The following is a 26,873-nucleotide window of genomic DNA, read 5'->3' on the forward strand; positions in this document are numbered from 1 at the left end:
CACTTGAACACATTACTGCCTGCAGCACCGCTGCTGCTTGGGCCTCCAACCTCATTCTCTCTTCCATACGCACACAGGGTACCCAACCTGCTCCAGAAGTCTGAGCCTCGTCCAGTCTTCCACCTCTGAGAGAAAGGAGACCCTGCCATCTGGCCAAAGAGGAAGGCCCCCAAACCAAGTGCTGAGAACCTCTGGAAGGACTACAGGTCTCTCCTTGCACACAGGGGCTGGGGTTTACAGACTCAGCCTCCTTAGCTCCCCCATCTACTCTCAGTAGCTCAAGGTCCTTGTTTGGAAAAATGCACAGAAATACAAATTTCCAATTGCAAGCAGGAGTCAGGAGAGGTTAGAAACCTGACTCAGGAACGCCCTCTAGCGTGCCAACAGGGTCTGTGCGACACAGCACCCAGGCACCATTCCCTAGAGGTGCCCAGACCCAACACTTCCATTGGGGCCTCGGAGGAGCAGTGGGAGGGGACAACAGCAGCATCTGCCACTCAGAGACAAAGTCCTCGCCAATCCCAAGGCCAACATCTGCTGCAGGATGAGAGGCCGTCTCTGCTCAGAAGACTGTCCAGCCCACACCGACCCCACCCATTCCTTATACAACAGGCAGAGGGAAAACAGAAGCACGCAGCAGGGGAAAAGAAAGTGTGGAGACACACGTGGACCAGGGGACATTGTGGTGCGGGGAAGAGGCAGAGGGTGGAGACAGAGGAATAAGGGAGAGGGGTGGCTGAAAAGAGAGGATAAAGAGATACGAAAAACAAGGCAAAGCTAAAGAGAAAGACAGACACACAGGTCAGCCCAGACAGGGCTACAGGTCACCCCCCCCACCCAACAGAATTCCGGGCACACCAAGGTGAGGAGTGTGCTCTGGAGGCCCGGCCCTTCCTCCTGGCCCCTGGGGTCCTCATTCCCACACCATTTCCCTCCACTCTGACACAGCCCCTGGATGCTCCGAGTGGTGGGCTGAGGGAGAGGAGGGGAGAGAAAAGTGAACCAAAGGCAGAACTCGCCAAGCGAAGCCACTTACGCACAGTGCGGCCGGCAGCATTTCCATCCTACCTTTGCTGTTGCCATATCAGCCGGCTCCATGATCTCGGCTGGGCCTAAGGAGCAGTGGCCCCATCCAGAAAGAAAAGGCAGAGTCACAAAGGTCCACCCGGAGAGAACAAACCACCCCTCGGAAGTTCGGGGAAAAGGAGAGACCTATTTCTACCCTCTGGCCCCAGGACCTCCTCCGCTGGAGGTGGGAGAAAAGAGCCTTGGGGTCCCCAGCAAGTCGGGGACCTGTGTTCCCACAGATGCCCATATCAGGCTGAGTCAGGGGGCGTCTCCCCTCGCCTGGTACTTCTCCCCAGGAGGCAAGCGCGGGTCTCGCCAGGGCTCCCCCTGCTGGGGGAGAGCGCACAGAGATGGAGGCCCTGCCCTCCCATCCCCGGGCCAACTGGTACCCACAGGTCAGGGAGAGGGGAGCATGTGGGAAGAGGCCAGCTGGTGGGTTCTGAGCAAGTGCTGGGGGTAGCGGGAAGGGAGAAGGCCAGGGGTTGGTGGGGGGCGGGTGTGAGAACCTCCAGAAGAAGGTGCAGGCACTCAGACGGAAGCAGAAGGTGCTGTGCAAGGAGATGCCGGAGCCACAAAGCCGGAGCCGGCACGGCTGGGAACTAGAGGGAGAGGAATGCGCCCGGTGAAGCCACTCACCTTGCAATAACATTCAGACTGACTGAGGCCTACACAGGAGCCAGGAGCGGGCGGCTCACACACCCCCACTCCACTCCCAGAGACTCACAGCCTCTGTCTAAAGGTACATGAGAGCAGCCGGCAGCCCGGCTGGATCTGCAGAGGCCCCTGGCTCTCTCGGAGCAGCCTGATTGGAGGAGCAGGATGACTTCATCCGGCCCCATTCATCACTCTAGGTTTCCTGCCCAGCGGGGACAGGCCGCTCTGCGTGCAGTGACAACCGCTTCCTCTCTGGCCCATTTTACTCAGGCAACCTGGGATAGGCTGTGGCGGTCAGGGGCAGCCAGGGGAAGGGATCAGAGCACCCCAGGCCCCAGAGGGAAGCGGGGAGCAGGCTGCTCACATTTCCAGGGAAGAGCAAAGCCTCTCCTTAAAGCACAGCGCACCCACCCATCTCTCTGTGCTGTGCCGGCACCAGCAAGAATGCAAAAGAGCAACTCCCCTCCTCAAAACCAGCAAGGAAGCAAGGCTGTGTGCTCCGGTGAACCGCCAGACTTCCTGCCGAAGAGTTCAATCAAACACATTTGAACCTTTAGCTATTTCTCCCCACCAGAGAGAATAACTGGTGGGAAAGCAGGTCAGTATCCTCAGGCGTCCCTAAGCACCTCCTTCCTAACCTGGGCTTGCTGTGAAGGACATGGATTCCTTCAAGCCTATGCTTTCAGACCCACAAAATATTACAGGCGGATGGGACCTTAAAGCTTCGGCTCCATTTTACCAACGAGGCATCAAAGTCCCCGCAAAAAGCAAGAAGGCTCAAAGAAAAGTCTCCCAGCACTTGTTTCCCAGTTCCATGTAGATTTTCCCTCAGAGGTGGTGAGACCCCCCTCACTCCCCCCTCCCTTATGCTCCCTACCCCCTCCCAATCCAGCCCCCGGAGCACAGAAAAACTCAGCAAAGCAAGGGTTAAATGGAAAGATTAAAATATAAGGGAATAAAAAAAGAAGGCAGTGACCTTGAGTTCTCCTTCCCACCTGCCTTTCCCCTCATTCTTCCTATTTACCTGCTCCTGTTCAAGCCTGACTTCACGACAAATCTGCGCAACCTGGTAACCGACATGTCAAGGGAAGAGTTTTTCAAAAGAATGACATCAGACATTCTACAAGTTGATTTTGCCAGCATCCGTGGGTCTGGCAGGGACAACAACAGTAGCAGCTCCCGTGTGCACAGTGCCCCATGATTTATGTGTTTTCAAATCCATGACCTCATTTGATACTCACAGGCATCCAGTGAGGTGAGTATTGTTCTCTCCATTTCACAGATAATGAAACTGAGATTTAGAGACTTGAAGTGACTTGCCCAAGGTCACACAGACTGCACAGCAGAGCTGGGACTCAAACTCATGTTCAGTGACTCCAAATCCCCTTCCACTGAATATCATACCATCAAATTTCCCGCTCCTCCACCTTGTCCCCACTACTCCTGATTACCAGAGACTCAGAGAATATAAGACATCAATTAATTTGCCATTTCCCTTTGGGATCTCCTTTTTTTTTTTTTTTTGAAGATAGCAAATTAGAAAATATTTTATCAAACCTTAAGGAAAAAAAAGGGTATTTTTAGAAGGTATTTCATACATTTAGCAAATCTCCTGCGTCCAAAGGAAAATGCTTTTTAAAAGAATCATCAAAGATTCACTCATGGTTGCTTTATTTAAGCAGAAAAGGAGACCAAGGCACCTGACCAAACTGGTCAACTATCAAGATTAAAATTAAGGGAGAAAAAAGATACGTATCCTGGTTCCCGGGGGTGCGTTATTTCCCAGCCATTACAAACAACAAATGCAGCACTTCTCCCCCGCGCCTTCCCATCTTAACTCTTTTAGCCAAGGCCTGCCAAGTTCCATAAACCTACGTGACAAAGGACAAGGATGAGAGTAACAGAAAATCATTTAGGCCAATGGCTTGCTTTTCTTTGTAAGCGCTAGACTATGGTCACAGGTGCAGTCGACCTGCAGTGGAGATATTTCACCACAGCCCCACAACAATAACAAGGTGAGGAGCTGTGCCAGACCCACACATGTCATCTCTGCTCCGAGGCCTGGAATGTGCCTTCTAGCTATTGCCGTGGCCCGCGGTCCTCTCTGTTCCTGGGCTGACAGTCAAATGTACAAACAGATGGCCAGCAGAAGGCCAGTACCCATGAATGAGGATGTTCTGTTTCATCACAATCACACAGAAATCAGACCCATGTTAATGAGACTGCACCCCGTCTCCCAAATGACCAAACACATTCACCTACTCAGTTCTTAAAGGCATCCAACTGTCACACAGCCCTGGATGGTGAATGTGGCCAATGGTGTTTAAGAGTGCTTCTCCATTGGAAGCATCCAAACATATTTTACAAAGCAGTTCATGTGTCCTGAACTCAAAGCAGCAGGGAGAGTGCTATTAGCTACAGAGCAGACAGCCTGGAAGGCGGGGCAGGGCGGGAGGAAGGAGGCGGTGCCAGGCCTTCATGAGAGAGAGAAGGAATGTGTCCCAAAGATAATTCCAGGAAGAAAGATGGAAAAGATGAATGACACTACAGAACTGATGCAGCGTATCTACTTGAGAAGCCAGTGGACCTGCACTCTGCTACTTACCAGAAAGGAACTGAGCTAGTAATTCCTGTAGGGTAAATGACTCCTCTATTCTATGCATTTGCCTTTTGAACTAGGTCTCACTTCTACAACTTCGGCTCATTCCATTGTGCCTAACAGCTAGTGAAAAGACAGACAGACAGACAGGAGGGGAACCTCTTTATAAACATCATTATATCATTTTGTCTCCAGGGCAATTCTTCATACTAATTACTTTACCCTAAGTATTACATTCTAACTGCTTAATCATGTACTAATGTACCAAGTTAAGAAAGAAAGAAAGAAAGAAAGAAAAAACCCCAGATGCTTGAAAAGAGGCTAGAGTGAGTTTGGGAAGGGGGCGGTTAAGGTGTGGGGGGAAGTCCAGGCACCGGCTTCTCTGGAAGAGCTTCCTCTGGCGGCTGCCTTTTGGTAGGAGTGGCTGCAAGGTAAGCAGGGACAAGCGTTTCCAACCCGCTGGCCTGCCGCACTGTGCACACGCGGCTCTCTGAGTAAAGAACAGTGGGATGGCCTTATCTGAGATGCTTATAAAATGTGCAGCTCGATTGCTCTGCCTGCCCTGAGACCACAAATATAGATCAAGCGCCTTTGCCAAGAAGGTGAAATTCCTTCTCTCCAGAGTCTGACTGCTGACTGTAAACTGAAAAGATGACAATGCAACAGGGAGTCTCCCAGAACAACAGACCAGGGGAGGCCACCCGCCGTCTGCTCTTCCTGCACACGCAAAGCGGCAGCTTCTCCTGAGAGGAGGAGATGCAGAAAGAGAAAGAGGCAGGAAGAATGAAGGTGAAAGAGGGCAGAGCGTGTGAGTTCCCATGACTGTGCACGTCTACTTGGAAGGTGCCGTCTCCTCTCTGTCACTGGTTAACCATCAACTCCATGGAGGCAGGAGTGGCCTCTCAAGCCATTCCTCTTAGGTTTGAATTTGACTCCACTGCCCACCACCGCCACCTGTGTGACCTTGGGCATGTTGCTTGGCCTCTCTGTGCCCCTATTTCCTCATCTGTAAGAGAGGGATAATACTATCTCTCAACTCACAGGCTGCAGTGAGGATTAAATGAGGTAACATACAGAAAGGGCTTTAGACTTGCATCTGGCACACAGTAAATACTATCTAAGCATTAAGGGCTTTTAAAAAAAAATTTAGCGGTTCACCTCCTGTCTTCGCCATCCATGGGACCTCTCCCCTCAAAGCATGGAATTGTAAGACCCCCTGCAGAGCTGATAATGGGAGAGGCAGGCTGGACAGAAAACAAATGCATTTGCTTTTTTAGGGAATAAAGGCATCAGAACGGTGGGGTGAGGTGGTCATTAGAAGAAGGAAAAGGCAGAAAAGGAGTAAGGAAAAGGGTAAGAGGAGACACTTGCAGGACACGCTGACCGGGAGTGGACGTTGCAGGGACGTGTAGGGGAGTTTGAGGGGAAAAGCCATCAAAGAACAATGATAGAGTCCAAATGAAAGTAAGAAAGGAAGGAAAGATTCACAAAGGAAATCAGGGAAACTGGTCAGGTTGCAAGTGCGAGGAGAAAGGATACAAAACAATTACAAACTCAAAGTGGAAATTTCCACGAGACGGTGTGACTGAAGTGTCCAAGAGGAGCTGCGGACGGAGAGAAACTGCCCAGCACGGGGGAAACTAGGGGAAGGCGGCTACCTCTGCAAAGCTCACATCTGACTTGGGCTCTCAGAGCTGAACTGATCTCTGGAGATGTCAGTTGCTACAGGTGGGCTGGGATGGAGGAGCTTCTGAAGCAGTCAGGACAAGGAGACAGGCGGTCAGGATTAAGGTTCAAGTTCTAGGAGGAAAGGAAGGAGCCTTGGGGACCAGTCACCTCCAGCACTGCACCCTCCGCTGGCCGGATAAAGGGACAGTGCCAGGCCGACCGCCTCCCACAGCATCTTGCTTAGGGAAGTTCACAGCTCAGGCAAGGCTCTGTCCGAGGTCTTTGCTGGTGTCAGTGTGGCTTTACATCGCGGCTCCCCGGGACACAACCACACGACAAAGTGGAGACCCACCTCTCGCAGCCTCTGGTACATCCTGGGACCTCACAAGCAACAGGAGTATCAGTGATACGGCCCAACATCAGCCTGTAGAGCGGGGCTGGGCAGTGTAGCATAATGGTTAGAACCTAGAGTCAAACTGCCTGGATTCAAATTCCAGCCCATCATTTAACAGCTATGTGCTCTCATACAAGTTATGAAAGCCTCAGTTTTCTTTTTTTAATTTTTTTGGGGGGAGGGGAGGAAGTAATTAGGCTCCTTTATCTATTTTTAGAAGAGGTACTGGTGATTGAACCCAGGACCTTGTTCATGGTAGACGTGCACGCTACCACTTGAGCTATAGCTTCCCCGCAGCCTCAGTTTTCTTATCTATAAAATGGAGGCAACAGTTATTATTATTTCATAGAAAAACGGGGAAATTTAAACAAGAGTACTGACACATAATAAGCACCCTCAATAAATGTCAACTAAAATAATGCTGCCTTTACACCTGCTATGTTAAGGGCACTCATGGGGTGGGAACAGCAGCCACTCCCCAAGTTCTCCCAAACCTCCAAGCCATGTGCACGTGGTGCCAGTGCAGAGCTGGCACTGGTCTGGTTACACAACTCCTGCCCTGACCCACCATCTCTGGGCCCAGGCCCACCACCTCCAGCCAGCAGCTGGGCCTTCAGCTAGACTCCCAGTGACAGATGCGTGCAAGTGTTTCCAAGTGGACAGGGTCATAAATGCCTAAGATGGATAATTCTCCACTCCCTGCTCTGGAGCTTTGCTCCTGTGCCTGTACCAACTGTCACAAAACACCAACAGCCAGGCCGCAGAGGACGTCAGAGCCTTTCACGTCAGGGTTCAGGGGGAGAATATATGAGAAGCCACAAGATTAACTGAGCAGAGGGCCAGCAGGGAGGAGGGGGGAGAAGGCCAATCATATTGCCTGACCCTCCTACAGTACATGGGAGCCACACACGTTTCCATAGTAGAATCAAACACTCTAGTGCAGACGGAGGAAGGTGCTGGTGGGAGAGTCAGGGTGGGGATATGGGGGCCACCCGAATGCCACTGGGACATCATTGGACGCGGGTCCCTTTAGTGACTACTGCTGAAACTGAGAGAAAACAAGATAAGGTGACAAGCTGTGGTGACAGATCCCTGGGTAGTCCAGCAAGAAGCTGCAGCCCTGACGACGCCTGTGGAGGAGTGTCTCACACCCTCTTCCGAATTCTCTGCAGCTGCAGGAGCAGGCAAGTGGGACAGGTAAGGGGGAAATTGAGGGAAAGTCTCCAAGTCCAGAGTGTCCACCGCTAGGTCCCAGCTTTCTTGTAGGGGACTGGCAACGAGGCTGAAAGATGCAGATACAGATCAGTGCCAATTCTCGGGCCAGGGCTGGGGGAGCCGCACACAAAGAAGAATGTGGAGGGAATGCTTCCGGAGCCGACCACCCTCTCCAGGCTGTCCTCAGCTTTTCTTCTGAAGGATACTGGCGCCTTCCTACCCTTGGAGCTGCCGCTGTCGCATGTACATCCAGAAAACAAACAGACCATTGTGCTGTGGAAGCTGGGTGGGGTGGGGAAGAAAAGAATGACCAAGGAAAATGCCATTTAAATGTCCAAGGAAGAACTCATGGCCCCAGAGGAATCTGAGCAGAGGGTCCAAGAAGAACATACAAACCCACGTGCACAGCACCTCAAACCAGCAAGTGTTCCTTTGCATTGGCAGTTCCCTTCCCCCAGTGTCCTTTCTTCCCACGAGGTGGGCACTGTCCTGCCCAGCAGACAGCCCTGCCCTCCACAACTGAGGAGTGGAGTCCAGGCCACGTCCTTTGCCTTCTGCCTGCTGACTCAGGACTATTTCCACTACTCAGGAGGGATCAGCTGGCCACTCCCTCCCCTCTCAGCAAAGCCACCACCAGCAGGGGGTGCTGGTGAGCCCAGAGGGAAGGTGAAGAGCTTTTGCAGGTCCTGCAGGTGCCCACAGGGCCTTCACCTGGCACCTGAGAGAGGTAAGAGTAACACTGGGTCTGTTCTGCAGTCTAGACACAAAAGTGAAACCGAGAAAGCATCAGAGAGAGAGACTGTGAAACAAAGAGACGTACTGGAACTTTCATACATATAACTTGTTAGCTAAAATCCTAAGATACTTCTCAAAATCAATAAGGCATAGGAAACATAGTGAAAAAAGATTTTAAAAAACTATTTGAACTTTGGGCATATTTAACTGTATCATTCAGAATCACTGGGGTCTATTCCTTCCTTGTCAGTTTGTTTCCTGTCCTGTCTGGTTTTGAAGCTTTTCAGGACATCACCTTCATCAACAGATGGCTCATCATACATTTCCACATCTGGAGCTTCAATCCTAGGATGCTGGTAAAGCTAGATCCATCAGATAGAAGGAAAAGCAGGCGGTCCTGTACTGGACCCCCGACTTGTATCCCTTCCTGAGGGGAATTCACAACAAACTGCAAATACAAACTTGAGCTCAGGAGTCAAATCTCAGCTCTGCCACTTACAGGGAAAGGCAATGGCCAACCTAAACCTCCATTTCCTTATCTAGAAAATGGGCAGAAGAGCAGCCTCCCTTCTAGGACTGCTATTAGGATTAAATGAGAACAGCACATGAAACACACAGCCCTGAGCACACAATAAACTCTCAAAACAGAAGCTATTATTAGCAACAACAAATAATACCTCAGCACTGATGCTGTGCCCACAAACTAAGAACACGGACACTGTGTCGTCTTGGGTTTGCTTTTCTCAGTTGTAGACTTGCAGTAGTTTCTTATAATGATAGATCTCTGTGCTGAAAGAGACCCCAATTAATTTCCTTGGCAAATTTCCCATTGTGGAAGTTATTCATAGAAAGGCGGATAAGCACTTGGCATAGATACTGAAGAAGAAATTCCTGAACCAGGAAGGAGTAGAGAGCATTTAGCCCCTTAAATTCCCTCCTAAGGGCTCCTTCTGCAGCTCTCTGTTCTGTACCGCATTTACAAGGACAACTGATGTAAACTCTCAGCCAGATGCAAAGCCTCTCACTAAGACGCCAGGAAAAGGAAACATGGGTAATAGTTGCTCCACTTCTAGAGGGAAAGGAACTAAGCAAGTGAAACTGTGCACTTAACAGATCACAAAGCAAGTCTGGCATCGAGCCAAATTAATAAACTAAGGGTTTCAAAAGTCTAACCCTGAATTCTACTAACTCACTCTTCAGGCTCACACAGAGAATGACAAAGGGAACATCTGTGTTGGTGCAGGTGTGTGTGGGGGGGTGGTACTCAGGTATCCTCCCCTCCCTCAGCCCCTCCTCCCAGCTCAAGGACCATTTTGAACCAGGGTTGCCAGGGGCTTCTCTGCATCTCAGTGGAAGAGTTTCCCCTTCAGACTAAGGAGGACTGGCAAAGAGAGGGAGGGAGCCCAGCAGTTACCTGCTAGCGGCTCACCTGCCTAAGGATAAGAAGAAAAGAGGCACTGAGTAACCTGGAACGTGGTGACGGTAAGATGAAATGATTCATTTAATTACGCATCCCCAACCCACCCATCTTTCTCCTTGCTGCACGATGGGGACCCTTGGGCTATGCAGAAAGTAAGGGGAAACAGAAGCCATGCGCTGACACCAGTGTTCCAGGTTCTGGGTAAAAAGGCACCGAGGGTCTGCCAGAGGCCCCCTAAAATGGATGTCACAGGCCAGGACTGGGACACCTAGGCCCTCCCTGTCCCAGACCTGGGTTCCTGATGCTAGCTAGAGCAGGGATAACTGACGGCTTCGCGCTACAGGCCTTTTCTCAAAGACCACCTGCATGGAGATCACTTGGGGCTGGGTGAAAATCCAGAGTCCACGAATGCACATGCTGAATTAGCTCTGCACGGGATTCTGAAACTCACTAAAAGGTTGAGGACAACTCTCTTAGAACCCTGCTCTCCCAAGCTGGCTGCTCACCATCAAAGGGACGTGAGCACCTACCCGTGTAGTGCAGGAAGAAAATACTAGAACTTACATTTACACCTCTTTTTAGCTCGTCCTTCTAAAATTTCTGCTTAACGATATAATACACACAGTGCTTTCGTGCAGCAGTAGTACGTTACAATTTGTGTAAATACATCCATATGTGTTATGATGATACACACTCAAAAAATGTTTACCAATAGAGGTTTACAACCAAGCTGGAGTATCAACTTCTGGTACAATGATTTCTTCAAAGTAAGGAATGGGCTCTGCAAATCGCTGCTCTGAGCTTACATTATGAATCAGCAGCGTGTTGAGATGAGAACCCAGGGGCTGGGGCCTCCAACTGCATCTCAGCCCTGGAGTAAGAAAGAGGCAAAGAATGGGGCGCAGAGCAGGGCAAGCCTGTGGGTGGAGTCACTGCTGAGCTGAGAGCTGTCACCCCCTCACACTCCGGCTGGTAGGAATATGGGCTTTCTCCCAGCAGGAAGTGGAGAGACTGGGGAATGAAATCTACCAGCCGCCCTGCCAGTTGTCCAAATCTAAATCCCAACCGTGGCATCAGCAGAGAGAGAGTGGTCTGCTGAGCTAAAATTAATGACCCCCCCTTTCTCAGGCATAAAAGGAGAAATGCTGGAGTAGGAGAAACGCAGAGCAGGTGATGGTTACACCTGCAGACAGTTCTGCTGACAGCAACGGAAGCAGCCAGAGAGGAGCTGCAAACTGGGAACGCAGACAGGGGCGGGGGAGACAGGAGTACCCACTGGCTTCTCTGCCCCGCCTCCGAAGTCAGCGCAAAGCCGGGACCTGAGACATGTCTCTCCTCTACTATCCAAACACCCTACGCGCTGTCTGCCACGAGGCCATGCCATCCCCGGAGCATATGTGTACGTGAATCAGAGAGAAGAGAACACATGAGGGGCGGTCACAGATCAACCACTTTCTTGACCATGAAGCTGTCACAAAGGTTAATAGATGAGTAAGTGCTCGTCAGTGGCCCTCAATTTAGGTTACAGCCAGAATTCCAAGATCACAGAACACTGGAGCCAGCAAAAGCCTTAGACAGTCACCCACGTGCCAGTTACTCATGTAATGAATCTTTACTGCGCACCTACCACGTGTTAGGCTCCGCGCTAAGTGTCAGCACACACTAGTGAATAAAACAAAGTTTAGGGACAAGTAGGGGAGACAGACAACAACCAAGTCAACAAATAAAAACAATGATAACACAACTAGTGCTAAGATGGAAATCAGCTGGGAGAGTGAGGACTAGAGTTTATGGGACTGGCTTCCCCAGGGAAATGTCACCTCTGGACTCGGTTGGGGCTCCCTCTAACCTAGTCTCCAACAACAGTTCTTGTGGCTCCAAACTCACCTTCCACGCACCACCCAGGCTTGGCCCAAGGAGACTGTCTGCTGACAGTAACTCTAACAGAAGCTACCATTGACTGGGTGCCAAGTGTTTTTCCCATTTTATCTCATTTTGATCCCCACAACTTCCACCAAGTCCGTACAATTCTATTTTCAGAGGAGGAAGCAGATTCAGGAAGGATGAAATGATCTACTCTGATCCTAGGGGCTGGAACCTCTTTTTCCTCGAGGAAACCTCCCCTCTGCTTCTCACAAAGGCCAAGGCAGCATGTTCGGCATGGAGCCATCACCCGCCGAGGGCCAGGGCCACCTGAGGAGAAAGCGCCCCACACCTGGTCCTGCTCAGATCTCCCTGGCAGCTGCTCAAAGTCCCAAATGAGTGGCTATGAGAAGGGAATCCACAAAGTTAACCCCCCAATATCTCACCCCTAAGTCCCTATCACTGGAAGGGAACTATCAACACCCCCAAAGACACCAGGGGCCCTGAAATCAGACAGTGCACACCACTCTCTACAGCACCTGTCCCTTGGCACCTCCAAGTTCTTCACCAACTGAATTAATTTACTCTGAAAGAGGAAAAGAATGATCCCCAACCAGTTATGAAGAACCCAGACAGCAAGCTCCCTGGAGACGCACAGCGAGGCCCAGTCAAGTGTTCCACCACGCCAAGGACCGCACAGCCTCGTTCGCTGCACCCCCTCGTCCTGTACCTTCAGCCTCTGACGACAGATTGCTCCGTCTCCCTCTTGAGAGCCTGTCACTTGGCAAGGGACTGCAATAGCCCCAAACATGGGGAGTCACCCCACAAGCACTCCTGCCTATGAAGAGTCCATGTCACCCCAAACCAGCCAAGGGCCAACTCCCTGTGCCCTGATCTCCAGGGCCCCCTGCCACCTACTTGGCTTTCAGGAAGGACAGCTTCTTCCTCAGGGAGGAGACGTGGTAGTGGCAGGCCTGCCTCACAGCCGTGCTGCAAGAGACCGTCTGGGAGCGCAGGTTCTGGACCATGCTGGGCTCGCGGGGGGGCCCGCCACATGGCAGCGGGGACCTCACGGGCTGGGGGCTCACTCCGGCGCCGCTGCCTGTGCAGCTCCTTCAGCTGTCGACATGGCCCGTGCATGTGAGCGCTCCCCGCCCTGATGTTCAGCACAACACACAGGCAGGTGGAGGGCCCGGGGCGGGAGCCTCAGGCTCTGAGTTACCAGGAACCCCCTGCCTTCAGCCTGAGCCCCAGCTCCACACAGAGCCCTCCCCCATCCCCCGACATCTGGCAGCGCTCTGGGCACTGGGTGAGTTTCCTCTCCTCCTCTGTCCTCAGACAGGGAGGATGGAGCTGTACCTGCATGTGATGTCAGCTGCTAGAAGGAGGGGGAGGGCCGCGGGCACTGCTCCCAGAGGATTTGCTGCTCCAGCTCCTTCCTCGGTGAGGGAGCTGACCCGAGAGATCACCTGAGTGTCCTGGGGCCGTGGGGAATTCAGCAGCCAGGCAGGTAGGTGGGGCTAGAGTGCTCTGGAAACACGCGATGTGGGGACAAGTTCTGTGATAGAACTGAAAATCCTTCTAATAGGAAGCTATCTATTCCAGTGGCCAGACCTGAGCTGGAGGGAGTGGGCCTGCTTTCTGGCCTGGCTCCAACTCCGGAGGCTCCAATTCCCTTGCCTTGGTTTCCCCACTTGTTCATTCATAAATCCCACCGACATCTGGTGCTGAGCGCTTACTCTGTGTCAGACAGAAAAGAGACACGGTTTCTGCCCTCCAGGGTCTCAGGGGCTGCTGGAGAGACAGACAAGTAAGCCCAAGTGTGCACAGCACGGGCAAATGCTGGGCAGAGGTACCACAGCCTGCTACCACACCTATAAAACACTGTGATGAAACCTGCCTTCCCTGTCTCTTCAGCAAATGGTGTTGGGAAAACTGGACAGGAGCATGTAAAGCAATGAAGCTAGAACACTCCCTTACACCATACACAAAAATAAACTAAAAATGGATCAAAGACTTAAACGTAAGACAAGATACAATAAACCTCCTAGAAGAAAATATAGGCAAAACATTATCTGACATACATCTCAAAAATGTTCTCCTAGGACAGTCTACACAAGCAATAGAAATAAAAGCAAGAATAAACAAATGGGACCTAATTAAACTTACAAGCTTCTGCACAGCAAAGGAAACCATAAGTAAAACAAATGACAACGTATGGAATGGGAGAAAATTTTTGCAAATGAAACCAACAAAGGCTTGATCTCCAGAATATATAAGCAGCTCATATGACTAAATAAGAAAAAAACAAACAACCCAATCCAAAAATGAGCAAAACACCTAAACAAGCAATTCTCCAAGGAAGAAATACAAATGATCAATAGGTACATGAAAAAATGCTCAATAGCACTAATTATCAGAGAAATGAAAATCAAAACTACAATGAGGTATCACCTCACACCAGTCAGAATGGCCATCATTCAAAAGTCCACAAATGACAAATGGTGCAGAGGCTGTGGAGAAAAGGGAACCCTCCTGCACTGCTGGTGGGAATGCAGTTTGGTGCAGCCACTGTGGAAAGCAGTATGGAGATTCCTCAAAAGACTAGGAATAGACTTACCATATGACCCAGGAATCCCACTCCTGGGCATGTATTCAGAAGGAACCCTACTTCAAAATGACACCTGCACTCCAATGTTCATAGCAGCACTATTTACAATAGCCAAGACATGGAAACAGCCTAAATGTCCATTAACAGATGACTGGATAAAGAAGAGGTGGTATATTTATATCATGGAATACTATTCAGCCATAAAAACTGACAATATAACGCCATTTGCAGCAACATGGATGTTCCTGGAGAATGTCATTCTAAGTGAAGTAAGCCAGAAAGAGAAAGAAAAATACCATATGAGATTGCTCATATGTGGAATCTGAAATAAAAACATAAATACAAAACAGAAACAGACTCATAGACAGAATACAACCAAGGGGGCAGTGGATGGGAAGGGACAGACTGGGATTTCAAAATGTAGAACAGATAAACAAGATTATACTGTATAGCACAAGGAAATAAATACAAGATCTTGTGGTAGCTCACGGCGAAAAAAAAAGTGACCATGAATATATGTATGTTTATGTATAACTGAAAAATTGTGCTCTACACTGGAATTTGACACAACATTGTAAAATGACTATAACTCAATAAAAAAATGTAAAAAAAAGAAAATTTGCCTTCCCTACCTTAACTGGAAGAGACCAGGGTGAGTTCTAGTGAGACGTGTAAGACACGAACGTCTTTTAAGCCAGCCAGAAAAAAGGTGACACAAGAAATCCCCAAATTCACTACACCCAAGTCTCCCACCACTCCCATTAACTCCCATTCCACCTTCCTCGATCTTCGGAGATAACTTATTTCCTGTTTCACAGAGAACACAGATCCTGCTGTTTTTATCTCCTCACCTGTCTACCCATCGCCTGTGAACTCACCTCCACCCACATCCACTCTTCTCTCCTACTCAAGCGAATCCTTTCACCTGTGATCCAGATCTACCTTTTCTTGCCTCCTCTGAAACTGTATTTCCTTATCTTTCTGCTGCAGCCGAGCAAGATGGAATCCCAGGACCAACTCTGAAGACCTCCCTTCTCTCTCACACCCTTTGTCCAGTCCATCACCAAGTTGTGGGCATTTTATCTCCAAATGTACCTCGAATTTTTGTACTTTTTAAATCCCCTACAACCACCATCCCATGTCCAAGCTACCAACATCCAGTCCTTTGCCTGGACTGTTGTAACAGCCTCCTAACTGCCCCAGCCGATCTCTCTACATCCCTTCTCCAAGTTGCAACCTTTCTTAAAAGACTTTCAGTGGCTTCTTGATGCGCTGAACATACTCAAGTCCTCGTCATGGCTGAACAACCTCCTGCCCCATCTTACCTCATCTCACTGCTTCCCTCTCATCTTGGACTCATCCTTCCAGCCTTAGTTCAACCATCACGCTTTCATCCTGCAACCCCTTCTTTCCAGATCCAACTTCTTTGATACCCTCCCTCACGGAACCATGTTCCCCCACTTCAATACACATCTCCAAGTTTGTATTTTTTGTGTCATACACTCAGTTATGTTATTATTGTCTCCTCAACACGACTGGGAGCTCAAATGAGTACATAATGCATAATGTCTTAAGAGTTTGTTGAGTGAATGAATGAATGATATCCTCTCTAAAATTCTCATCTTTGATTTATCAGTTTCTACTATAGAGATTAAAAAAGTGCTGTCTCTCCCTACACTAAAACAAAAATTGCCCCCAATTACCTCTGCCTTCTCCTCTCTCTCTCTTCTTCCCAGGCAAACTTCTAGGATGAATTCTCCATGTTCTGTCTCCTCTTCCTCCCCTCAATATATCCTTTTCTAAAACTGCTCTGCGGTTACCAGTGACCTCCTGGTTGCCACTGCACAAGATCCTTTTTGGTTCTTATCTTCTCCATCTTACCCTCTTTGTCTTTTCTTGCTTTGATGAAATTTCTGTCTCCTAGTTCTCCTAGCTTCAGTGGGCGATCTTTTGCAAATTCCTCTTTCCTTGGCTTTCTGCTTAAACTTTGCTCATCCTAAGACTCTTGGTCTCAACTACATCCTTGTTTCCTAGCAAATAGTTTCAGTCCTGTCTCCTGAGCTTCAAACAGGTATAGCCCACTGCCCATGACTCTCTCCACTGGCATGTTCCATGGGCAGTTCCAACTCTGTGTCTAAATGAAATTCACTACCACCCTGCTCTTCAAATTCTCCCTCCTTTACCCAATATTTTAATAATAATATCAATATTAATAACAATAATAGCAAGCACATATATAATGCTAGCCATGTGCCAGGCACTACTATTGTTCCAAGCATCACACACATACACATTCAATCTTCTAAAAACCTATGAGGTTTGAACTATTATTACACCCATTTTATAGATGAGGAGAGCGAGGCACAGAGGAGAAGTCCTCCTTTTCTGACCTTCTACCATAATTCAGAAATGTGCCCATGTGGTCTCAGCTTCAATGCCATCACATCAGTAAGCCAGCCCTCCCACCCAACTCACAGAAGTCCCAGAAAGCGGTGGTCTACCATCTCACCTTTTCCCATTTTCTCTATAGCACTTATTACTGTTTGATGTTTTCTTACTTGTTTATCATCTATCTCCCCTCCCTAGAAAGTAAGCACCATGAAAGGAGAGACAATGGTCCTTGTTTATGGCCGTACCCGCCAAGGCCCGCAAGAGTGGCTAGCATACAGCACGTGCTCAATAAATACTTGTTCAAGGAGGGAAGGGAGGGGTAGACAGCTGCCACAATTTCCTTCCTTGTCTACTTGCTCCCAGTGTTTGCCCCTTGAATTCACCTCTCACACTAAGACCGACGAGATCCTTCTCACAAGAGTATCTGGGAGAGATCTGGGTACCGCTGGCCTCAGGATCCCTCAGCCACCTCCCCTGGTCTATAAACACAGCCCACTCTATCACGGCAGGATGTGGCATGATCAGGCACCTGCCTACCTGTACAGAGATGACTTCCAGCCACTGGGGAGCTATCCCCGCTCCTGGGACACGATCGCAGAAACCCTGAAGTGTCTGCCGTTCCTGCTCACACGTCCACGCTCAGGCACATCCTGTCCCCCAGCCTGGGAACACTGTCGACGGACTCCTACTCATCTTGCAGCTCTTAGCTGAAGCACAGCCCCCTCCCCGCCAGAGTCTTCCTGGATACCACTGCCCTTTTCCTCCCTCCTCCCCATCCTCTCCCCAAGCAGAGCACCTGCATTACTCGGGCCAGTTTCTTAACTCCACTGAGCCTCAGTTTCCTGAACTCTAACATGAAGATAATCACAGCATCTATTTGAGACGGCTGTGGAGAGGTTTCTGTCTGAAAGTAGATGCAGGATTCCCTGCACAGGTTACCTACATTAGTAAACAAATTCTTTAGTTTTATTACCTTATACAAAATTCCACATGTCAACTATTACATCATACTGGCTTGCTTACAGGTATGCCTCACCGTAAGACAGCAAGGCTCCAGAGGGGAAATACCATGCCTTATTCTATTTAGCCTCGGGGTCAACATCTGACATTTTGCAGTGATCAACAGTCTACACACTCTTCCTGTCTCTGTTTCTTGAAGGGCAGAAGAGCACAGATCTGCTAAGAGACTAAGAGTAAATCTCATGGCAGCTAAAATCAGCAGAGTACTCACGGCTACCACTTACCACGCCCCTATGAGTACCAGGTACTCTGCACATGTTATCCCATGGACTCTTCATAAGAAAAGACTTAATCAAACAAGGAAACTAAGGTTCAGTGAAGCTGAGTAAAATGCTTTAAAAAATGCATAGTCAAGAAGGAAGAAGATAATGAAAACCAGGTCGGTCTGACTTTAAGGCTCTAGCTCTTTCCTGCACACCCCAGGGCCCACTGGCAGACGGTGAGCCGTGATCCTTCTTGCAGCCTGGACTCCAGCAGGCTCCCATATCTTGAAGACCCTTCACGAGGGTGTGTGGCACCTAGCCGCCACGCAGGAAGGGACACATGAACACATGCCGCCCTGCTCTGGCCCTCGGTTACACTCCCAGCCCTGTCTGGGTCTCATTCCCCTACCACAGAGGGCTTCCTGGTCAACCAAGACCACATTCTGTTGTGACTAACATCATGTACACAAAAGGCCCTTAGTGAAAAGGCTCCTTTGTCTACAGTTCTGGCTTCGTGTGAAAGTTCCTACCATTGAGTGAATGTAGTAAATAAAGATCTAGTGACCTGAGAAACCCCAACAACTGGTCCAGTTTGGGCTGAACCTGGGAACTAGTGTTTTGTAAGGGTACCCCTGGCTTCACTTAGAAGCGTGAAAATGGATTAGTGTCCATATCCCATCACACGCACATACACACTTTAGGAAAGTTAGATCTATTTTGCTTTCTACTAGAAATCTGGGGGTGGGGTGGTTCTCCTACCTCTGAGACAAACCCTATTTCCTAAAAAACACTCTATTCCTAAAATCAGCCTTTATCCCTGATGCATACCCATCCAGGAAATGACTATCTCCCTGCACCCACCTACCCTCTGCCCTCATCATGGTTCCAAAGGCTATTTTTCCTTCAGGACAGAAATTAATGTGAATGAGGAAAAAAAAATTCTCAGAAGCCCTTAAGTTTCGGATGTCATATTGAGGTGTTTTCCCTTTTGTTGTAATGTGCACGTTTTTTAGACTACAGTAGAGTAGCTCTTTTGCCTCTAAACGTTATATCCATTCTGAACGTTGTACAAGAAAAAAGAAAAATCAATGTTTTATTTAAGCAGTTGAAAGTTCATCTCATACTGAAGGATTATAATTTTGATCTCTGAAACAGAAGAAATCAATGTCTTTTTTTTTTTTTTTTTGCCTGCTCTGTGAAATGATCCTTCATTCTGTAATTGACCACATGCTTTGGGGAGTGAGGAGCAGCCACAGAAAAGGGTCCCTAGTACCCACCTCATACTTGACCATTTTCTATCCTGCTCTGCCTGCTTCCCAGGGGAATGGCAAAGAGGAAATGAGGTGCTCAGTGTGTCGCCATGTAGGAAACGCTGTCGTAACCAGCAGGGTGCGCTGTCCATCAAATGGGGCTCAGAGCAAGAAGCACCAGCCAAATCCCCACCACTGCAGAAGAATCTCCCCAGGGCTCAGATCTCACACTTGCTCTAGGCCAGGATATCACAGACCAACATCCAAACGCCCCAGAGAGTCTCTTAATTGGGTGGAAACATGTCAGAGGAAGGATTAGGTGCAGGGTGTAAGGGTTTGTTCTGAGCCGAGGCCGTGTGATTAATTAGCACTCTGAGGACTTGCTCTCTCCAGGAGAACCCACTGGCTGAGAAGGGCAAAAAAGACTTCATTCAGAAAGGCCATGGTGAACACAACACATACTGCTCCTGAGTTTCTGAGGAGAGGGGTCCACAGGGACCACCGCGGGAAGCATCCTTCTGACCACAGCCCTCTCTGTTTCCCATACTGCTCAAGGTGAGCTAATATCCACCGTCCACCATGAGGAGTTTGGGGGGCGGTGTCAGTGGGCCAGGGATGGGAAGAAAGGACCAGGGAAGACATTCAGAGGATTTTTCTGGGCAGAGGTTTGGATGCGAGACCCTCCGAAGCATTCCATTTGGCTGGGGGAATGGAGAGAGAAGAAACCAGAATATAATTTTTTTTCTTTTTTTTTTTCCAGAATATAATTTTTATCAACACAAAATCCTGAATACTGAACAAAAGGCAGGGCTCTCTCTAGTTAGCAGGCAGCCTTGGGGAAAACGTATTAAAGAGTATGTGCAATTTGGCACTTACTCATCTCTCCCAGCAATGCCCCCAGCAGCAGAGATAAAGAGAGGGGGTGAGGAGTTGCCAATCACAGGGCTGACAGATGAGAACTGAAGGCATCGTGGTCAGAAATGGACGGGACATTTCCGGAGATGTCGGCGCATGAGCACAGGGGAGGAGGCTGCCCAGGGGAACTCTACAGATCCCTCCAATTTTGACAGTATGGTTGTCAAAATCCAAGCACTGAAAAGAGAGGCCACGCTCAGAGTCTAAGAGAACCACCCTCAGATCGTAACTGATAAAGAAAGCATCTTGACAAGAATGATTAATCTTTGCCCCTTGGAGGACCCTTGCCTCCGTATACACGCCACCTAAACTGATGAGCTGAACTGCTCATTTTGGTTAGTGATGAGCACAAAGCTGAGAACTAGGTCAGAACTCATAAAACTTCATGATCTAAAGAGCAGGATTACAGAGGTCCCACGCTCTCACCCAGGATGGAATCTTTTTCATGACACACCACCTAGCTTCTGCCTGAACACTTGTTTGGAGGGGGCAGTTCATGGCTTTGCAAGGCCTACTGCAATGGAGTACATCTCAGTTACAGAACAGTTCTTCCCCATCCTGAGCGCAAATCCTTCCCTCTGTAACGTCTACCCTTCTAGTTCTATCTCTTAGGCTTGCAGATGTTTAAAGAGTACTGTTACAGTCACCCTAAACCTTCTCTTTTCCAGGCTAAGCCCCCCTTTCCTTCAACCAGTCCTCCTGATACAGTTCTCATCTTGATCATTCTTTTCTGGACTGTAATTCATCAATACCCATTTCCGAAGAACTGAGCACAGTACATCAGACATGGTCAAGCTAGCACAGGCTACAGTGAAACTTAAAAAAAAAAAATAATCCATGCTCCATGGTTTCATTAATGAATTCAGGCTTTTAAAGATCATTTGGTACTTGCTTCATATTATGGGCTCATATTGGGCTGGTTAAAAAAAAAATTGTTTTTAAGTTTTTTTTTTTACATGAAATCCTTTCAAGCTAGGCTGCCTGTGGCAACCCTGCATTTAAGAAACAATTCTAATATAAATATACAAATTATAATAGCCCATTTCCTTAAAAAAAAATCTTGTCCCTACCCACTGTTCTGTTTGAAATAATAAGAAATCTTGATTCTACCATCCTTGGTGTTCTCTCTACTCCTTCTCAGCTAAGCAGCTACCATTCATGTTTGATAAATGAGGTAAAAGTACCTGCTTTTTGATCCAGTTTGTTGATAAAAGCGGTAAACAGAGCTAGATCAGAAGCAGAGCCCTGGGGTACGCCAGCTGAGACCTCCTTTCAGTCAACATCAATACAGTCCACCTTCTATGGGCACAAGTTTATCTTGCTCCAACAGACCCCTCTCTGTCTGCCACTCAGAGGCACCACATGAAGCAGATGCCACCTGGTCCTTAAATCCGGAGCGTTTAACCAGTCCCACCTCAAAGCCTCACACAAGCATCTAGGAGCCTCCTCATTCTCAGCACACCCTGCACATCCAACCTCACTGTCCACTAACCCCTGACACCTACAGTCCTCTCCAGTCCTGGCATCCTGCTGCCGTCCTGTAGGCAGACAGGTTGGGGGCCCCTGGAGAAAGAGAACCAGGAATGGCTTTCTTGACATAAGAGAAGTCATTCTGTGATCCAAGCCTGGCCACAATGCTTGCCCTTGACCTGGTCTCAGTAACCAATGATCTCAAGGGAAGTGAGGGAATGCAGAGACAAAGGAAACCAGTCAGAAAACAATGGGTCAGCAATAAAACAGGGTCCTAGTTCCTCCTGAAGGGATGCACATAACAAAGTGATGCAGTCTTTGAGCTCTGCAGGATCTAAGCCCCCACCCCCTTCCCCACCCCATGCCCAGGGGAGGACAGAAGGTTGCTGCTGACCCTCCTGACTTCAACTAAAGCTTGGACTCGGTCAGCCTTGCCCCAATTCGATGCTGAATTCTCCTCTGCTTCATCCCCTTCATGAATATGCATTTACCCTTAGCTCAAACCTTCTGAAATTTAGCTGCTGGGGAGAGACACTGCTTGCAGAAAAATCCCAGGTATTCTTCTCAATTGCTGCAAGTAATAATAACTCCTCTCTTTTCCTGATCTTTGGCTTGGCTCTGTCTTTCGGTTTGACAACCACCAAGAGGTGAACCCAGTTTTCGGGTAACAATCTGATGCCACACAGGCCAACCCAGGCCATGCAGCTTTCCTCAGGCACAAAATACCCTCTCCCCGCTGGCTCCACACCACACCCAGCCTTTAAGGTGAGCCTCAAGTCCCAAGTCCACTCTGACATCTTCCCGACAGACCTGGTTTACACATACTGACTTCTACCCTGCTGACCACCAAAAGCCCCCTGGCCTTGCTCCGGCTCAGTGCTAGGTGAGCACAGAGGTCCCCAGTTTCTCACAGTTCTCGCAGAAGTGCAGTCCTCCCCCAGCCCCTGGAATCTCTGCTTCCACCTCCTCCCTCCTCATGGACCTTACCTTTCTTCCCGCACCCGAGGACTCAGGAACCTGCTCGAGTCATCGTCGTGGCTGCTCTGCTGGCTGCTCTGCTGGCTGCTGAGGAAAGACACAGGATATGAACCGTTAACGTTCAGCTTCTTTCTCAACCCCGGGGGAGATCGCCCAGACTTCAGCTCGACAGAGGAACGGGGTTACAACATCTCAAAGGTAGAAGGTCCCCCGCGTAAGTCTACACAGAGGCTCACACAGCCGGTACACTGAGGAACAGTGGAACTGAGACACCTGTTGGGTGAAGACCCCGCCCACCATACCTAAGGCAGAAGAGGGAGATCCTGACCTATTCCCTGGCTCCTCCCTGGCGGCACAGTCTCAGTGAGCAGATGCCTCCAGCATTCTCGGTACCTGGGCCTCCAAATCCCTAGGACAGGATAACAATCCCAATCTTCAGCCTCACCTGAGACACTCAAGGAGCTGGGGCAGGAGGGGGAGGGGACGGGGAGGAGGATTCCAGCCAGGAGAGAGACTTGAGACTGGAGGGGGGCCAAAGGCCACCTGGCCTGCTTCTCTGCCTCTGGGAAGGCTGAGGAGGGAGAGGGATAGAAGAGGGATTAGCAGCTGGAGTCCCTCCAGCCCTTAAAGCCCTGTAGGCATGAAGATCAGAGTTCAGTTCACAGAGTTCTTCAGGTGCTCGCTTCAAAGTACGGAATTCCAGTCTTCCATCTTACGCAAGAGAAAGAAATGTTGTTCGGACATGACACTAACTAACAAATAGTTGTTATTAATTGCTAATTATTAAATACTCTAGGCACCTAATCCAAAGTCCTAAAGAAACTATAGCCCCACGACCAAATCTGGAGATCCCTTGAGCTAAGTATGGTGTTTGCTTTTTTAAATGGGTGAGAACAAAAATTTTAAAAAATAATAATATTTCAAAGCCCATGAAAATTCTATGAAATTCAAAATTATAGGTCATAAAGTTTTATTGGAATAGCCACACCCATTCATTTACAAGCTAACTACGGCTGCTTTTTTGCTACAATGGCAGGGCTGTGTGGTTCAGGCAGAGCTGAATAAGTGGAGTAGTGAGACCATTAGACCCACAAAGCCTAAATATTTACTGTCTGGCCCCTTGTAGAAAAAGTTAGCAAACCTCTGCTTTGCATAGATTCTATTAATAGTAAATTCCTATCACCCTAGGGGAGAGGGTATAGCTTAGTGGTAGTGTGTGCTTAGCACACACGAGGTCCTGGGTTCAATCCCCAGTACCTCCATTAAGATAAATAAATAAATAAACATTATTGCCTCCCTAAAACAAACACACGAACAAAAGCAACAATGAATTCCTATTACCATAAATGACACTGTAACCCAGGCCCAGAGTGGTTCCCTGGTGCTGGTACACTCCTCACAGCGATACCGTGCACGGGTCTCACCAGCGTGTACTCCTTAGGCTAGATCCCCAGCAGACGGCAAACTCCAAACGGCTTGTGGGGTAAGTGCCTGCCCCGGTGCCTGTCCGCTCTCCGCCAAAGAAGCCTGTGAGTTTTAGTGGTCAGTTACAACCACGCTCTCCAGTTCTGTTCTTTCAGCAAGATGTAAATGAACTTAGAAGCAATTTACATCCAATTTTTAAAACACACACACACACACACACACACACACACACATACGCCAGAAACCAGAACAGCACCACACACAAAGCCTCCAGTTTGGGGCAGAATCAGGTGTGTACACAAGCCCTTTCTCTTTCATTCACTCTACACAAAGCACTTCTTTTGCTACTTATGCAAGATCTCAGAGGCTTGCCTTTTGAAAACTCCTTATAACAAAATGATACTATTGTGTTGTTGAGCAGAGGATTTCTGACACTGGGACTGACCTATCATATGTATCAAGCTCCCTCTTCTCTACAATCTGAGATGGGTATTAAGACTACAGTAGGCAACCCACAGATGACTGGAACTCAAATTCCAAAGCTGACTCAGCTCCGGAGGCCAGCATCGCAGGAGGAATACCAGTCTACACTGTGGGCAGGATGTGTGAGAAGCAGAGGGAGGGGCATCTGGAGCCCAGTGTTTCATACCATCTAACACCCAAAGGGGATCAACCAGCCCGAATGACCACGATCAGCTTTACAGCCTCTTCATAGGAGAGATCACACTTGACTGTTTAAGCTCTAACGGGCTGGTTCTTCTTCCTCACCCTACCCGCCCTCTGGCAATCAAAACTTAAAGTTAAGCTAATAAAGGGGCTCCCAAAACTAACAGACATGCGCCAGGGATTCAGAAAAATAATTCTGAGCTGATATTAGCAAGTTATCCCACTAGATGGCACTGCTGACTTCCAAACCAGAACCTCACCGAGGCCAACCCATCCAGCTTCTGAAACCAAAACTAGACCCAACCTTGTGGCACCCCCTTCTGGCCTTCCCGCTGCTTAGAAAACACCTTCAAACTGTTCACTGGTTTTAAATAATTAAGAAATATTAACCAGCATGCATTCAACAAATATTTGTATAATGCCTTCTCTGTGCACATATGCCAATCAAAGGCAGAACTGAGGCAACAGTTAAGGCTAGACTTCGGAAAATGCTGCCTGGGCTTGTAATCTAAGCTCCTCCACTTCCTATTTGTACGACCCTGAGCAAATTATTGGTCATCCTCCTTACCTATAAAATGGAGACAGATGTTATGAGTTTTTCTGTGGTAAGGATGAAAGAATGTAAAGCTGTTGTAAGGATGAAAGAATGAGCATATGTGAAGTATGGAGAACAGTGCTTGGCACATATTAACTGCTGGATAAATGCTATCATCACACGCAAGACATCCTTTTGCGGGTCATGGAAAATAAAGACGTCAAGCAGACAAGGACGTGTTCTCAAGGTGTTTACAATCTGCAAAGTTAGAGTCGATACAAGTATCTGCATTTAAAAGCAGAAAATGATAACTCTTAGAAGTAAATATTAAATGCTACAGAAACACAGACCAGAGGAAGGTCACTTCCTTCTGGGGCCGGTAACAGAATACTGTCTTGACAGCCAGGCTTTCTGTGCTGAGACGTGAAATCCAAATAGATTCAGAAGGAGAAGAACTGAGAAGGGAGGGCATTCTGCTTCAGCTCCGTTCACCAAACATTTACCACGTACCAGGCACGGTGCTAGGAGACCGGGACGTAAAGAGCTCTGTCGAGGAGGCACAAGAATTCACTGTGCACTGTGATGCGGCAACGCGGGAAGATGAACAGGTGCAGGTGGCAGACACTTCTGCCGGGGGCTCAAGGAACACATCGGAGAGGTGAGCGTGGAACAGGAGAACTGCAGATGAAGCCAAGGCAGCAGCAGCTACAGTGTGCCTGGGGGTCCTTCCTCCTCTAGACCCGCCGCGAGGAGCCTGGTCCTCTCCCCTCCCAGTTTCAGAACTTTTCTTCCCACAGTCTTTAAAGTGAGATAGACGCCAACCACCTCTCCCCTCAACCCCATGAAATGGTCGTTGTCGAGCAGAATTTCCAGACGGTCAGACGTGGCCTCGCTCTCTAGCAGAAACTCTCAGTCCCTCTCTTAGATGAGCCTTTTCAAATGATACAGGCCACCTGGATACCAGGCAGCTCACTCTGCTCCCTAAATAAGTCTGCCAGTCTTCTGAGGTCATGAAAAAAGCAACCACCAGAGCAGAGTGTTTATGAGGGAGCGTGGAATGCCGGAAGGTCAGGGGCCACAGGCTGAACCACTCCGTCTTAGTCAAGGACTTGATGGGACAGGAAGCCAGTCTGGGCTCCACAGCTTAAGGAAGTTGAGAAGAACTTGGAGGAAGTCCAGCAGAGGGCACTAACAGATGAAAACGCCCGTGAGGAGGCCTGAAAAGAAACTCTACACAAGGGTTTGGAATGACAGCCTGGGCAGCAGATGACTGAGCGTCAGCTTAACACTGCGAGGAATGGAAATTGTGTGAGCAACCATCTGCAGTTCCCCCAGAAGAGCTAGATCTGGTAACAAGATGCCGGCAACCCCTCCTGCTGTAAATTCAAGCTTCAGATGAAAATCACTGTATAAATCAAATTCTGAAACTCTAGACTGTATTACTAAATAAGGTGAGGAAGCGCTTCTTTGAATTCCAGAACGTTCCTGAGGGAAACCAGCTGAAGCGAATCCAATCTGGAATCCTGGTTTTTGTTCTCCATCAGCAAGCTAGTGCTGGGAGCTTATCCTAGAAGGTCACACTAAACCAGGAAGGTTGGCTGGGGAAAATCGTTGTAACCTGAGCTGAAGGCACACTCCAGAAGGCGGAAATGCATGGGCTGGAGTGGGGAGCCCTGCAGTGCAGGCTGGGTGAACCGCCATGTTTCCCCGGGCCTCTCTCCCTCCCTCCACCAGGGGCACTTACAGGAAGTACAGGCTAAACCCACAAGCCACCAGCAAGGTGTCCTTTTGCC

At 48.8% G+C, this 26,873-nt stretch overlaps 1 protein-coding gene across 8 annotated transcripts in view; it reads right to left on the reverse strand.

The window, feature by feature from the left end:
* The window catches only part of GRAMD1B (GRAM domain containing 1B), a 154,664-nt gene that overhangs the window by 98,184 nt on the left and 29,607 nt on the right, over positions 1–26,873 (reverse strand). For 6 of the 8 annotated variants that reach the window (XR_004317012.1, XM_032472691.1, XM_032472693.1 and 3 more), the window contains one exon: positions 22,464–22,541. Coding sequence is in view for 6 of the 8 variants with exons in the window: in XM_032472691.1 (XP_032328582.1) it covers positions 22,464–22,541 (78 nt within the window). In the remaining 2 variants the exon portion in view is untranslated. Of the gene's footprint in view, positions 1–1,068; positions 1,103–22,463; positions 22,542–26,873 lie in introns of those variants that run through there. The other 2 variants (XM_032472692.1, XM_032472696.1) reach the window with 2 other exon arrangements.

The sequence above is a fragment of the Camelus ferus genome, chromosome 33 (assembly GCF_009834535.1).
Source record: "Camelus ferus isolate YT-003-E chromosome 33, BCGSAC_Cfer_1.0, whole genome shotgun sequence".
NCBI classification, from domain to species: domain Eukaryota; kingdom Metazoa; phylum Chordata; class Mammalia; order Artiodactyla; family Camelidae; genus Camelus; species Camelus ferus.